Source organism: Siphateles boraxobius, unplaced genomic scaffold, assembly GCF_051911475.1.
Source record: "Siphateles boraxobius isolate OS27281-9 unplaced genomic scaffold, OSU_SipBor_1 9, whole genome shotgun sequence".
NCBI lineage: Eukaryota > Metazoa > Chordata > Actinopteri > Cypriniformes > Leuciscidae > Siphateles > Siphateles boraxobius.
Genome location: NW_027509219.1, coordinates 23,049,547 through 23,064,454, shown reverse-complemented (window position 1 = coordinate 23,064,454; position 14,908 = coordinate 23,049,547). Strand labels below are relative to the sequence as shown.

General features: G+C 37.0%; 2 protein-coding genes across 5 annotated transcripts in view; one reads left to right on the top strand and one right to left on the bottom strand.

Moving 5' to 3' along the window:
- LOC143732452 (uncharacterized) overlaps window positions 1-5,914 on the bottom strand; it is a 32,193-nt gene extending 26,279 nt beyond the window's left edge. Inside the window, exon 1 of one of the 2 annotated variants that reach the window (XM_077223538.1) lies at window positions 5,493-5,914. The gene's annotated coding sequence lies outside the window, so the exon portion shown is untranslated. The remainder of the gene's footprint in view (window positions 1-5,492) is intronic. The other variant, XM_077223537.1, reaches the window with a different exon arrangement.
- A 2,380-nt stretch (window positions 5,915-8,294) lies between these two features.
- nkain5 (sodium/potassium transporting ATPase interacting 5) lies at window positions 8,295-13,406 on the top strand. Of its 3 annotated transcripts, none has more exons than XM_077224256.1 (6): window positions 8,295-8,552; window positions 10,712-10,849; window positions 11,608-11,688; window positions 11,942-12,139; window positions 12,473-12,566; window positions 12,681-13,406. In XM_077224256.1, the coding sequence occupies exons 1-5, from the start codon at window positions 8,499-8,501 to the stop codon at window positions 12,539-12,541; spliced, it is 540 nt and encodes a 179-aa protein (XP_077080371.1). In that variant the 5' UTR covers window positions 8,295-8,498; the 3' UTR covers window positions 12,542-12,566; window positions 12,681-13,406. The 3 variants fall into 3 exon arrangements, with proteins under 3 accessions (XP_077080371.1, XP_077080369.1, XP_077080370.1); XM_077224254.1 differs by having other exon boundaries at window positions 8,306-8,552; window positions 12,473-12,533; window positions 12,681-13,036; XM_077224255.1 differs by having other exon boundaries at window positions 8,306-8,552; window positions 12,473-12,537; window positions 12,681-13,036.
- The last annotated feature ends 1,502 nt before the right edge of the window (window positions 13,407-14,908 follow it).

Below are 14,908 nucleotides of genomic sequence, written 5' to 3'. Positions count from 1 at the left end.
CCACATGAGGCTCGTTCGTTCTGTCACTGTGGGACCGGGAATAATTCCGTGGATTCAGGTGCAGAGAAGTATTTTAATAAAACATAAAATAAACAAACCAAATCTAAATCCGAAAACAGACAAGGCAAGGCAGGAACAGGCACAGAATACAATACGCGTAACAAATACAACGAACGAGCACAGGACAGCAAACACAGCAAGACTAAATAGGGAGGCAAACAAAGGAGGGTAACGATTCAGACAGGTGGAGCAGTTAAACCAATAATCAGATAACAAGGGGGAGGGATCAAACAATGACAAGAGCACATGGCTCAAAATAACAAAACACCCATGTGCATCACAAGACAGGACAGACATGTGACAACTACGAATCCACTTTGTATGCACTTCCAAAACGGGAAGGACTCGCGATGGAATAAAAAAATTTTTTTTTAAATGATGCCATCGTTACTGTTCTATCACTGTGTGTGTATCAAGTATCAAGGCCTCCAGAGCTGAAATTCAGATATGTCTGACAACCAATACATTGCATATTTTAAATTTCTATAAGCTTCCTACTAATTTGTCTCAATAAAAAGTAAAACACTGAAAACTACAATTAATAATTTGTAATCCAAGTGAATTTAGGCAACACAACATTATAAGATGCAGTATGAAAAGTAGATAGGCTATGCATTTACATTTTTTTCACATAAATTTTTTACATACATTTACTTAAATTTAACATTTAACCGTGTAAATTATGTAGCCTATTTAAAATTATTCCAAGCTTACGAAAGATGCTTATTGAATCTAGATAGTTTACCAGCAGGGGCCAACTATGCTGGTATTTTCAATGCTTAAACTACTGCTCCCTAGTGGTTATTGTCTGCAATTGCAGATATTTCAAACAACAACAGCTTACAGGTCCTTTATGAAGCCTCAGCATGTCCAAACTCCAGGAACTCCAGGTCCCAATTACATGATTGAACCGTTTTATTCAGGTTCTCTGTTTTTCATTTCTTTACCATGTGTCTGAAATTAATCTCATTGCTTTAACGAAGACTAAATTGGATTGTGTAATAATGGCAGGTCTCCATCTGTATGTCAGACACCAGCTTCTATTTTCCAGTCAATTACTTCCCCAGAAAAATAAAGAGAAAGATTGTGTCTGTTTGTAAGGAGCTCAGGAACAGGGAAGAAGAAAGAGAGAAACAGAAACAGAGAGAGATTGGGGAATGGCATGTTTTAATTACTGTGAAGCCCTAGATTTCAGTCAGAGAGAAACTGGCACGTCCCCCCAAACCCAAGAGACATCACTCTCTCGCCTCCTCCCCCTCTCGTTTTCCCCCTTTCACTCTTTTCCTTCTCTTTCTGTTTTACATCAGCAAAATGAATGGGGAAATAGTTATAAGTGGATATAAGTGGAAAGTAAACTACAAAAATTATGACGACAAATTAATATATGAACTAAAAACATGTTTTAGGTGTTTGCTCAACTTCTGTCGCTGACGTTCATGTCATCAGAAATCATTGAAAATGAATTACTTCATTCTTCTTTGTTTTAAATCTCTGCATGTGTGAACGCCCCTTAAGTCTCCTCTGAGCAGCATGTTACCATGATGGATGTTAAATTATTTATTCGTAAACAAGCGGTAAAACAGGGTGTCCTCTGTCATCTTGTCTTGGATTTAAAACAAACACATCCTTCAAGTCAAACTCCTCAGTGCCACCTTTACATAATTACTTTGTTTTAAGATAAGATATAACTTATTCCAGAACTAAGTACAAATGACAGATGGAACTGATAGTTACAGCTGAACTGCTGCTACTATTTCCATCTACAGCATTAACAGCTAATGTTAACTGAATGTGATGAAAATACGGTAATAAATTAAATTGATTCACATTGAAGAAGCCATATATAATGACCAAACTTGAAGGTGAGCTATTTTGACGTTGAGCAGTATCCAATCTCTTAGCAACCATCTAAAGACACCCTAGCAACCACTCAAAACACCCTATCAACTGAATAGCAATCCTCCTAAAGACACTCACAATGAATTAGCAACACCCTGAGAACCACTCACTTCACCTATATTCTTGTGATTTTTTATATTCTTATTGCACTAGCAAACATCACTCAGATTTTTCATTCAGAAAATGTAATGTAAATTCATCATTTCAGTTTAATTTAAATTACAAAAAATATACATATTTTGAATAGTTTTAGATAAATAATTTAGGCTGATAATTTTCCATTGTCAGCATTACGCATTAGCACCATATGATGAATGTTTGTACATCTATCCTACTGTTTAAGAAAATCTGAAGAAATACATTTTGTAGAAAGAAGCAGAAGCAGCTTTAAAATAATAACAGTATTTTAATTATTTATTTATTTAAATATAATCTGCCATTTTAAAAACTGTTCAGTATATTAGTATAATGAAAGAGAAAAAAACAATGTATACAAATTATTGGTGTCATGAACTGCCTGCAGTGCTGAATTGAAACAGATTTTAAGGTCACCAGAGATTCCTGCCCTTATGACCTTTGTTTTGAGGAGACAAGGACCTTCTGACCTCTCGCTAAGAGATTGTGGAGATGTAGTTTTACTAGTATGGTTTGATCATTCTGGTCTCTTCCATGACCTTCATTGTCAAACTAGAAAACATTCACCCACACAATCTGTACTCAATATGTAACTATATGTGGGACAAATAAATTTGGATTTCCTGTATTTTCATGCAATCAAGTTTCAAATGTTATTCATGCAGATATTGCAGGTCTAAAAAAAAAAATACACAGACACAAACACAAATATGCACACACTCTTATGTTCGAGGACAGATATAGGCTGTGTATGTTTCCTCCTGTGAGGAGCTATGACCACTCATCTGCTCCACGATAAGACTGAGAGAAGGAACTCCTCTGCAGTTCACAGTATCTTCAGCAGAGCCTCAAGTTTAATGGATGTCTGCCTGCAGGGCCTTATCGCACCGTAACAGACCTACAGCAAATCTCTGACGGTTCTCTCAAAATTGGAAGACTCTGTTCAGCTAGTAGGCCATCTCAGGATAAACAAGAGGTTCAGGAAATTGAGTACAGGGGAAACACATTTCAGATGTGACAAAACAAGACATGTGATTCACATAAAAGGTTTCCCAGACAGAAGATTTCAATTTTCTTGATTAAAAAAAAGATCAGCTTGTTGGGTCTTGTTGACCAACCTGGTCTGATCTAAAGTTTAGTCACAAATACTAGGCACAGCTGACACAGCTGAGAGAAATTATTAGGGTCAAAAAACACTCAGAATGCTTATGTCATGCTGGATTCAACATCATTTAAATCATTTAAATTTTGCTATGTATTGCATCACCTGTATATTATATTATATTATAACCTGCAACTGTAGGGTTTCCAAGCAAGTGGAGCCTCCTTGTCTCTTTAGACAAAAATGTATTTTCACTATAGGAAACCGTTCTTTACACCTCCTGACTCCAGACATTACAACCCATGTGAGCCAATGTTGGATTTTTTTCCATTGATTGGACAGTACAGAACATTCTGTTTGCTTTCTCTGATGCTCACGGGTAGGGAAATCATATCTGCTTCAGTCTCCACCAATCAACAGGAAGTTTATATGACTGAGCAGTTGTGCCCCAACAGTCTGATTCATTGCAGCCACTCTCACAAACTAACTCACATACATTACACAGAACCTTCATCTGTCTCTTATATGGATGACAGGTACATCACCAGTCTGATCCGGCAAGCCTTCCCTCTACACTAGTGTTGGCAACTTGTACAGTGAGCTTCGTCTCGTGCCCAATTTACACATCATCATCTTAAAGGCCCACTGAAGTGGCATTATTCCATATCACATGTGTTGACGTAATTTCCACTGATACAAGAGGACATATCGAACGGCTCCCCCCCTACAAATTTTTTTATTTTAAAATAGCCAATAGAATTTAGTTTATATCACAGCTCGGCCAGAGCCGTTGAGCTCGGTAAAGCCGCAGTTTCCTCCTAATCTCTAACCACTTATCCTCCTAATCTCCTCCATATTGGTTTAAAATTTAGCATTCTGTGCTGAATTCAAATGGGTCCGATATGTTTTCTGGTATGGGCCGACTCGCACATATGATCTGCTCTGTGCTATCGTGTCTAGTCTGGATCAGAGCAGACTGTGTGTGCGCTGCGGCAGTTAGAGTGACACTTACGTGAAACCAGACTTCACTCGCCTCATTGGAAAGCATTACACTGTCTGAATTGAGCGTCTCCACTATATAGTGCACAATGTGCCATTCACCATGAAAACAGTAAATGGTTGAACAAGTGACCGATTTTATAATGTAGGGCAAAGACTATAGATATACGGGACAGAACGCTTTAGATTCTAGAGAACATTTGATTGGACAGAAATTCTGATGCGAAGCTGAAGTGGAAAGTGATGTGATCAAAATCAATGATCCATGCTGGCAGAAGTGAGAGACTAAGTTTTCAATGCTTATATCTTCTAAATATAAATATCTTCTAAATATCTTTTGCAGTGGTTTTGGAGCACACTAGCTTATGGATAACAGTAAGGCAAACATATTCATACTAAAAGCCAAAAAAACTTCAATTTTGATTTCATGGGGACTTTAAAGTAGGCTACTGCGCCCTTTTTTTGCAGACAGGAGATCAGTCAGCTTTTACTGCGGCTGTTTATTCAGACACAACAGGTTAGCTAAATAAGTACTATTTTGATTCGATTTGACCATATGAACTTTAAAACGTGAGCTGTTTCAACTGAAAGACTGCTGTGGGCTATATGTCAAGTATGCCAGACAGTATAGACTACTATGCAACACCATTATTTTCCCGGCTCGCATATGTGATATGTAGCGCGAATGCATGATATGTTATGGCCCGCAGCGATCGACCTCTTATTCAGCACGAAAAATTCGTTGCTTCCGAGGGTATCGTCCCGCCAATCACTGATGCACTCTGGAAATAATCTCACAAGATCAAAGTGGAAATGCACGCGCAGTGCAGGTGCGTCCTCGAGGTCAGCTCCCACAGCAGACTGCAAGAGGTTTCCATCGAAATCCCTTTTAATTGAGGGGAAACAAATAAATGAGCGGCTATGTTGCTGCTCCCTTAATTGATTTCATAATTCACAGTATTAAATATGATACCGAGCAGAGCTGAACTGCCTGTTTCCGCCGAGTGAGAGAGTGTGCCACAACCTGCTTATAAACCGTTTAATTAAATGTCGAATCACAAAGGGTAATGCGGCTACACTGAAGCTGTTGCACACGTGTCTTCTGACTTATGATGCGAGTTATTTATATCATGTAAACCGGACGCGTATTCCTCCAACCTCCAACAGCAAATAATCATGCTATACATTCTGATATGCGTTTAATACAGGGTTCCGTTGTATGGCCAGCACGTAGGCAGAAGTGCATGCCAATGAGACGAGAGCCGTAGCCTATACAGATGCTGCTGAAGATACTCACTCAGTTTAGGGATTCAGGGGGCGCGTCGCCGCGCAGCATCCACCTCGCTGCACTCTCTCTGCTGCTGCTGAAACGTCTGGCTCCCGATCGGACCCCGCAAGCATAATCAATAACCTGCGTTGAGCCTGGATTCGTATGTTAGGGAGGACATGTGTGCGGCATGGCATCTGGCGTCCTCAGCGCAACCTCTGATCATCCCCATTGTTCCCGTGCTGCATGCCGCGTCGCTCACAAGACGAAAGGTGTAAACGCACAGCTGGGTTATTCCAAGTCGAGGTTCGGTTGTGATATTCAGACCAAGTCACGGCTGCCTCCCCTGAGCCTGCTCAAGCCTCAATCCTGTCTCGAGAATCGGCGACAGTAGCCTATACCATATGACAGCGCGGTGCCCACTCCATTGGCATTTGGAGCTCGCGTTTTGCGCCACTGCGCGGCCAGTCTGGGAATGACAGCCAGTGGTTGAAAAGTACAGAAAGTACTGTAGTAGACTATGTAGTGATTACCATATTCACTATCATTCAGAACACTTTAAAATTACTTCATATGAGCATTTTTTAAAATTCATTTTCTATTGTTTTATGCATGACAATGTAAAATTAATTCTAAAAATAAATGCACATTTTTACAATAACTTAAGTAACAGGGTTGACTGGTTGACCTAGAGTCAATAGTCAACACAATACTCATATAAATAAAGGTTCCAAGAGTTTTCACAACGATACCATGGAAACATCATTTCTGCATTGCCAAAGAACATTTCAGTGAACCGTTCCTAAAAGAACCATTTTTTCTTAGTGTGAAGAACATTATAATGATCTAACATTATAATGTTCTTCATGGAGCCATCGATGCCAAAAAAGACCCTTTATATTTAAAAGTGTACACAGTGTCTTCTTGCTGTAGCAGTTGTTAATTTAATGTTAGTTTATTTCGCACGATAGGAACATTTAATCAACCTTCATGTTACAGCATAACAAGAATCTAGCGTACACAAACGGAGACATTAATGGGCACAAAAGGGGATTCACAAACATGTTCTAGGTGCCAACCCACCAATCTAACACAGCTCTCTCTCTCTAAAGATAGTAAATTTGTTTATCAGCACAAACTGAGACACACAGACCTAAACCCATGCACCCTGCTGTTAATCACCCATCTGTGGGACTATGGACCGTGCACTAAGCATATACTCACTGCAGCAGGCAGCTGTGTTCAGGTGGGTGATATGTGCTGAACATGGCTGGGCACTGCAGGGGCTATCCAGTAGGAGGATGTCCAAATGATGAAAAATGCTGACATCTTAATTACTTTATAAATCTAGAAAAAAAAAAACATAAGTCTAAACACAAACATATGCACACAAACCCCATAGTGTAGATAACTGCATATGGTGCAGTTCAGCATAGGATGTTCTGAGATTTGAGTTTGACTTGAGTTTTCATTGTTTGCTGAGGTAAGTAAAAGGAGCACAACGATATTCTGGCATCGTTGTTGTTACACTGTAAAAAAAATATGAATAAGCTATGACAACATAGGCCTATATTTTTACATTGCTTTTGTTTTACATTGTTTTACATTAACAACGTTTTAAAGTTATACGAGATTCGACTTCTAAAGTCATAATGTAATTTAAGTTGAAATAACTTAAACATCCAAGTCGATTGTACTTAAAAAAATTAAGACAGCAGATGTTTTTTACAGTGTACAATCCCATATGACATTTTTCCAACACAAATCGAGAGGTCCATAGAATGTAAGTGGATAGCATCAAGAAAATGAAGTGCCATTATAAGTCTTTTGAACTCGTATAACAATTATGTGAGGAACAGGCCAAAATGTAAATAGTCTACTCACTGAAAATCTTACCTTGAAAATTCTGCCTGACAGCCATGGATACCATTCCTTTACATTGAACGGAAATTAGCAGCTTGGACAATCATATTCCTTCTGCGTATTAACTAATCATAAACCAGCATGGATTTCATGTTGGTCCAGGCTGGTTTATGCTGGCTAGAGCTGTTATAGTGCTGGTCTAACTGGTGGACCAGCTTAGTCATGTTGTTCTCAAGCAAAACTGAGCTGGTGTAGCTGGTCCCAGCATACAATGCATACAAATACAAAACCCCATCTCTGCAATAATAATTAATAAAGGCTGGTTTCTAAAGTACTACTTCCTGCCTCTATGTATTAATGTTCATCGGTAGCCTAAGTGGGTTCCATTCAGACCTTAAGTCTTTTACTGTTATGTCAACAAGATTCAACAAGACATTTTCACCTGGCTATACCCAATGTTTAGGTCTGTTTGGGTATTTATGCAAATTAGCACATATGTAATTAGATTATGCACCGTTTGTCCATGTTAACAAACAATTTCAAAAAACTTGTAATACATTTTTTTGTTTGTCTTGATGTAAGTAATCAACTCAGTAATTTCCATGGTGATACCTAAAGGTTAAAATTTTTACCCTGTTTATGTGAGAAAAAGAATGAATAGGCGCATGCTATGAAAAGGCTATTGGGTCTTTTTCGAAACTTTCCCCTAATGGGATTCTTCGGGGCTTTTTTCCATACTCAGGACATATTGAGGATACAAAATCAGTTGAGTTTGCTTCTGTTGCAATTTGTTCAACCTTTTTTCATAAAATGACTGGACTATAAATGGTAGTCAGAACTAAAATGAAAGTGCATATATATGTTGATCAGTTTCCAACTCTTCCAGCCGCAAGTGCTCCACCTGCCGCTCCCTCTTAACAAAGCACCAGAAGGTGGTGTCTATATGTGGCTCTTATTATTTAAGGTCCCACCCCATTTTATTTACACCGCAACCCCGGTCTCACCCTCTGTCCCCCGCGCACTGCTTCATACTCTGTTTTAACCCTAAGCGCGATGTACAGCGCTGATCACAGCATACTGAAAAAATACCTTGAGTAAATACTGAGTATCTTCAAAATGCATCCGTTTTATTGACCATTTTGAGTTGACGTTCACACCGGAGAGAATAGTAAGATGGGCTGCTGCTCGGGGAGGTGCATGTTGATGTTCTTCTGCGCTCTTCAACTGGTAAGTGCGTTATTAGAATTGTGGTAAAAACAAGCGTTCTTCGTTGCAGGTTTGTATCCCATTCATTTATGTGTGATATAAAAACACTGTTTATGAAATTTGACGTTTTGACATTAACTTCGAGAATAGTTTCTGAACATTTCGTCTGCATTTTAGCCTGCAGTCTATAGTTTGAAAGAACTCAAGTTTTGAGCCACAATAACCGTAGTTTGATAACAATTTATAGGCTAATACATGTGATATATCTCATTAAGTGAGAACTGCAAGTGCAAAATAACACATTAGTGTATAGAATATTGCTTTGTGTATTGTTTTTATTGTGCACAATTTTGTGTATTTATATATATGATTATATTTAAACATATTTTGTTAATTTTTCTCTAATTTCTGTATGTACTGTATGTGTTACACTGTCCTGTAACACAACCTGTATCATTGTTGACTTGTTTTGCTGCTAATGCACCATCATTTCTCTCAAAGCATTCATAAAGTATCCATTATCCATCTATCTATCCATTTATCCCTTTCATAGAACTCATAAAACCAGCATAGATTATGATACTTATTTAAACTGCAATTTCATTCTTACATTAGAGATAAACCATAAAATAAAGATGAGATGTGAATCAACTGTGCATTATTTGATACTGAGAGAATGTTGTGTGTGCATTTTAAGTGTGTTTTACTGCATATTTATCATTATCACTCCTCATTGATTGCACTTGGTCTATCAGTGGTGTGAGATCATTTTCTCCTCTCACATAAAGTGCTTGGATTCTTCTTGCCGTGTTATCTCACTTCACTGGTTGCACACTTGTGGTCTGAACACCAGCAGAGACAGTGACCTACATTCCTGTTACTCTGCTTAACCTTTTGTATGGCTTTTAACCTTAGCTTTACTGTCTTTCCTTGCCTATTTGAGTGTGTGTGTGTGTGTGTGTGTGTGTGTGTGTGTGTGTGTGTGTGTGTGTGTGTGTGTGTGTGTGTGTGTGTGTGTGTGTGTGTGTGTGAGAAATAGGGATTGAAAATACTTGTATATATATATATATACAGTATATCACTTTTTATCTGCTCTGGCATCATATTTGGACTATAATCTCAGTGGGTTTCATTAACAGCCATTTTTTTAAAAAAGTCACCTAATAATGATGAAGATTCAGTGAGACAGCACAGAACAGAGTCATGCAGTTATTAGTCTTTACAGTTGTACACAGATTGGCTCAAAAATGATAACATAGCTGTAGGTTTAATCGGTTTAACAAATTCATTTCACTATTTCACACCTATTACTGCCAGTTAAGAGAGGTCTGCAGCATGTCTGCAATACCATGTCAACTAGTCTTGGCTGAACATTCATCCTTCATGTATACAGTATCAACAGTTTCTGCAACTGTCGCTGTGCAATTCCCTTTTAATATTTCAAATGAGTTGATCACTGTTCACGTTGATGAATTCGATTTGATAGTGATACGTACTGTATGGTCTGAGACTTTAAATGTATTTTAATACAGATGTCTATCACCAAGAGGGGATAGCGATCTGTATCTTTGGTTTGTCTCACAGTTTTATGTTTTTATGTTTGGCCCGTTAAAGTCGACATAGCTCGTGCTGGAGCACAGAGGATGGGGACTGTGTTGAACACATGCTACAAATGGATGATTTGAGGTGGAACCTCTGAGAACAGCTGGTACACAGCAGCAATATGGCATACAGAGAGAGATTGTATGGGGGATGGGGAAGCTTTATGAAAGGAGCAGCATCCCCCACACCCAGCACCTCCCTTCTGAATCATACATCTCCCCTCACTGAGCCTCTGACCTCTGAGGAGAGCCGTCATCTCCTCTCGCTCAACCTTTCCCCCTCCTTTTCTCTTTCTCCACCTCTCACTCTCTTTTTCTCTGTCACAAGCTTTGTACCCCCTTTGGCTCTGTTACCCTGGCAACCCTGAGTAAAAAGCCAGCATGTGGAAAAACAGAGGTGGGGGTTTTGGATTGTGTCTCTGGGAAAGCGAGATGGGGTCTCCATCATTATTGTGTTTGGGGCAGCAGCATGATGGTGTTTGTTTTTTAGTCGTGTAGATGCAAAGTAGCTGGTGTTGTTATTGTTTACACAGCGTGTAGAGATCTTGTTCATATCATACTCTGTCTTTCTCTCCCTAGATCACTGCTGTGGAGAGACAGGTGTTTGATTTTCTAGGTTACCAGTGGGCGCCTATCCTTGTCAACTTCCTGCACATCATTGTGGTGATATTGGGCTTGTTTGGGACAGTCCAGTATAAGTCCCGTTATGTAGTTTTGGTGTGTACAGTATTTATCTCAATTCTTTTAAACTTTTGAACCTAATAATTACGTTAATAGTGTTACAGTTAATAAAACTTGTTGTATAAAAAACAACAATAATTGTAATAATATAAATATTATTTATAATATACTGATATTATATATAACAACATTACAAAATATATACATTCATTTCTTAAACTGAATGATTTATTAATTTAATATGATTAATTTAATTGTAATAATATATTTTGTTTGTATTTATGAGAAAAAAAATACTCTATATTCAGTAAGATGAGATCAATTAATCAAAAGTGACAGTAAAGATGTTTATAATGTTTCAAATAAATACTGTTCTTTTGATCTCTTTATTCATCAAAGAATCCTAAAAAAATTTACCCCAGTTTCCAAACAATATTATACATGTTTCATGATCACCAAATCAGCGTATGAGTTCAGAATGATTTCTGAAGGATCATGTGACACTGAAGACTGGAGTAATGATGCTGAAAATTCAGCTTTGCCATCACAGGAATAAATTACATTGAAACAATATGAAAATAATTCATTTTAATTATTACAGTTAACTTTAATAATATAACATAATATTACTGTTTTTACTGTACTTTTGATTAAATAAATGCAGATTTCTTTTTAAATGTTAAAAAATGCTTTGTATGGTATTAATTCAAAATTATTTTATTTTTTTTGCTGTTTGCATAGTTAACATTTTTATATCTCTGATGACCATTATGTGTCCTTCCCTTTTCTTTTAGTATATAGTCTGGACCGTGTTTTGGGTGACTTGGAATATCTTTATCTGTTGCCTTTATCTAGACCTCGGAGGGCTGTCAAAGGTAAAAAGCCGAATTTAAATGGGACTTCTCATACGGGTCAGTCTAGTGCTGTAGACCAAGTTCACATACATTCATGCCATTGGTATGAAATTAAATAAGCTCTACTAGGTTTACAAACCAAAGATGAATGGGATTAAACAAAGTTTTAAACTTACACTATTTTGTTCCTCAGTACTACAGCATTAAAGTCAGTAATGTTTACAAAGCCATGCAACTGAAATTCAAAGTGTTAAGCCATTTCTGTGCTGTATAGGACAGTGATTATCTGTCACTGGGACTTTCATCTCATCGTTCATGGTGGAAGGACAATGGTCCGGGCTGTGGGAAGAGAAACCTCCCGACCACTAGATGGCAGCATTTGGACAGTCCTGCTCTGGTCTCCGAACTAAACTGCTTGTTAGAGTATCAGTACATCGAGGTTATGCACAGTGCCCTGCAGCTGTTCATTTCTGTAAGAACCTAAAACTGATAAAGTTGTTAAAGCTGAAGTGTGCAGAAATAATGATTGTTTTCAAACAGGTTTCCGGAAAATTCCCCCAAACTACCTTTGGTTGAGGCAATGCTGTTGTGTCAGACATAACAAGTTTTTGATAACCAACAAAATAACATACAAAGCTACTAAAAAATGACATACCTCTGTTTTAATATGAACACTTCATACTTCAGCTTTAAGATTCTTGTGATACATTCATATACAACAGTACAAAAATTCACAGACACTCATAAAAAAGTGACTTGTATTCGACTTAATATGTTGCTTTGTTTGTTTGTATGTTACATGTAGGCCCTGGGATTTGTATTTGCCTGCTATATCGTCAGCATCTTCAGTGAAGAGGAAGACACATGTTTGTAAAATACATCTCCTTGTTTTTTACCGTGTAAAAGTGAATTAAGTCATTTTGGATAATGTTTCATTTATTCGTCCTCCTAAAAAACTGATATTGCTACTTCATGTTAATCTAATTTTGTATCTGCATTGTGTTGCTTTTCAGATTTGTATAAGTGACAGTGTCCAGATGTCAACATTAAGAGGGGAAAGAGATAGCAAAGGACTTCAAGCATTGCAAAGTAGTGAAAACAGAAACCAGTTCAGATGGATTTTAAAGTATATGTATAAAAATAATAATACACACAAATTTAGAAAATAAGATTGATGCACCCAGACTCTGCCCTTAGAAACATGAAACTTTAGAGGTGTTGAACTACAAGAAGCAAGACACAAGGCATCGGTACATAGCTATCCACGACTAACCCAAAGCATACAGCCATTAACCTCACGCTTTTATGCTTACATATTTATTATATTTTCAGGAGGTGATTTTTCTGTAAAATATTTTCATGACTGACTTCTTTATTTTGTATCTGTTAAATCTGTGACTTCAAATTTTGTAAATTTTTGTTTAAATCAGAGGACTTTAAACAATGCTGAGATTTCTTTAAGTTAGATGGTTTAATGTTGAATATTAAATGAAGAAGAATGAATTGCTTTACATGCACTTGTTTTAGTACACAGCAAAATGCTGTTTAATTTTTAATGATCAATAGGCCTATCTGTCTCCTTTACCAGTAACACAATGCCATATTTGTGTATGAGAGTGAGCACAATTATAATATCTGCATGTAGTTTGCTGTATTGGCCCAAATAAAAACGTTGTGTAGCACATAAAGAACATCAAACCTCCTTTTGTAAATATAAATAATAAAACATCTACTGAACACTGTATTTTGAATGCTGATTGTAGTAAGTCGTATCGTATTTTGACTTCTTAAATTATACATGTAGTATATATCTTAATAATATTTGATTAAAAACACACATTTTGAAAGAAAAACGCATTCATTAAGATCAATGTTTTGATGTGTAATCGAGGAAATTCCACAATTCGACTCAAATTAGACTGACACCTTGTGGTTAAAATTGGAAAAACGCAAGTTATGTTTGAAACTGTAAGTGGCAATGTCTTGCTGTAGCCTACATGCCCCAACAGAACTTTAAAAGCATTACTCATGATCTTGATAAGCAAGCACACTTGGCATTATTGTGTTTGACATCCCATGTGATACAACATTTTATTATCCTATAGGCCACCAGCATCCAAATCCAACATGCTCTCTGTCTCTGTAACACTTTCAAAGTGGAAAGAAATTTAACTAAAATATCTAATCAAGTAAAAAATCTTGTAGTATTTTGTGTTATCTTTGAAATGGGTGTTATGTAGAAACAGAGCTGCTCCCTGTGGGGTTCCAGATACTGCAAACGGATTAAACTGAAAGAACCCTGTCTCACCCATCTCTGACAAAGATCAATCTAAATATCAATTAGCCACCCTGAATGCCCTTTATCAGTATGAGGTTTCACTGCGATAAAAGTGCTCAGTGCTTGTAAATGACATTCTTTAACTGTGAAAATGTAGGCTAAATGTTAAAAGTAAGTGGTGGCATGTTATAAAACAAAATTATGAACTAAAAAAGGAATATGGTCTTCAGTCAAATGGTCTAATGTGGCTTGGAGAAAAAGACATCAAACCTATCATCAACATCTGATGTAAAATCCTCAAGTAGCTATTTTAGACATCTTTGCACATATTTAAGAATTAATATGGGGGGTCCACTATAAGTCCACTATAGCATTCATTAGAAAAGTAATATTCATAAAACCCCATTTTATTATCTACAGGGTGGTTTATGACAGTCACGTTTTGTCCACATTAAACAAAACCCATGCAACAATCCCATGTAAATGAATATCGTGGTAAGTGTGACTGAGGAATGAATGTGATTTAATATTTCTAAGATCAACTGGAGGAACCAGCTAGTTTTTTTTATTTTAAATATTTATTACAAACATAGTTACACTAGGCCTACTATACCATCACTGTGTGAATTTTTATCATTTTCCTATGGTTTATGGGCTGCCATTGACTCACATTCAATAATAATAATAATAATAATAATGATAAAAATAAAGTAAACCAACAATTACAATAGGGGCAACCACTTTCGGGTCTTGACCCCTAATAATAAAGATACAGATAGGCTACTATCCAATTATGTCAATGCCAAAAAAATGCACTTCATAAATATACTATTCTTAGTTCTTGAGGTAATTATTAGATTGAAAAATTAATTTTATTTAACCAAGATAAATAAGATATGTATGCAATAATAACTTTTCCCCCCAATTTTCTCAGGTTTATGGCCACCCGGTCCATGTGGCGTC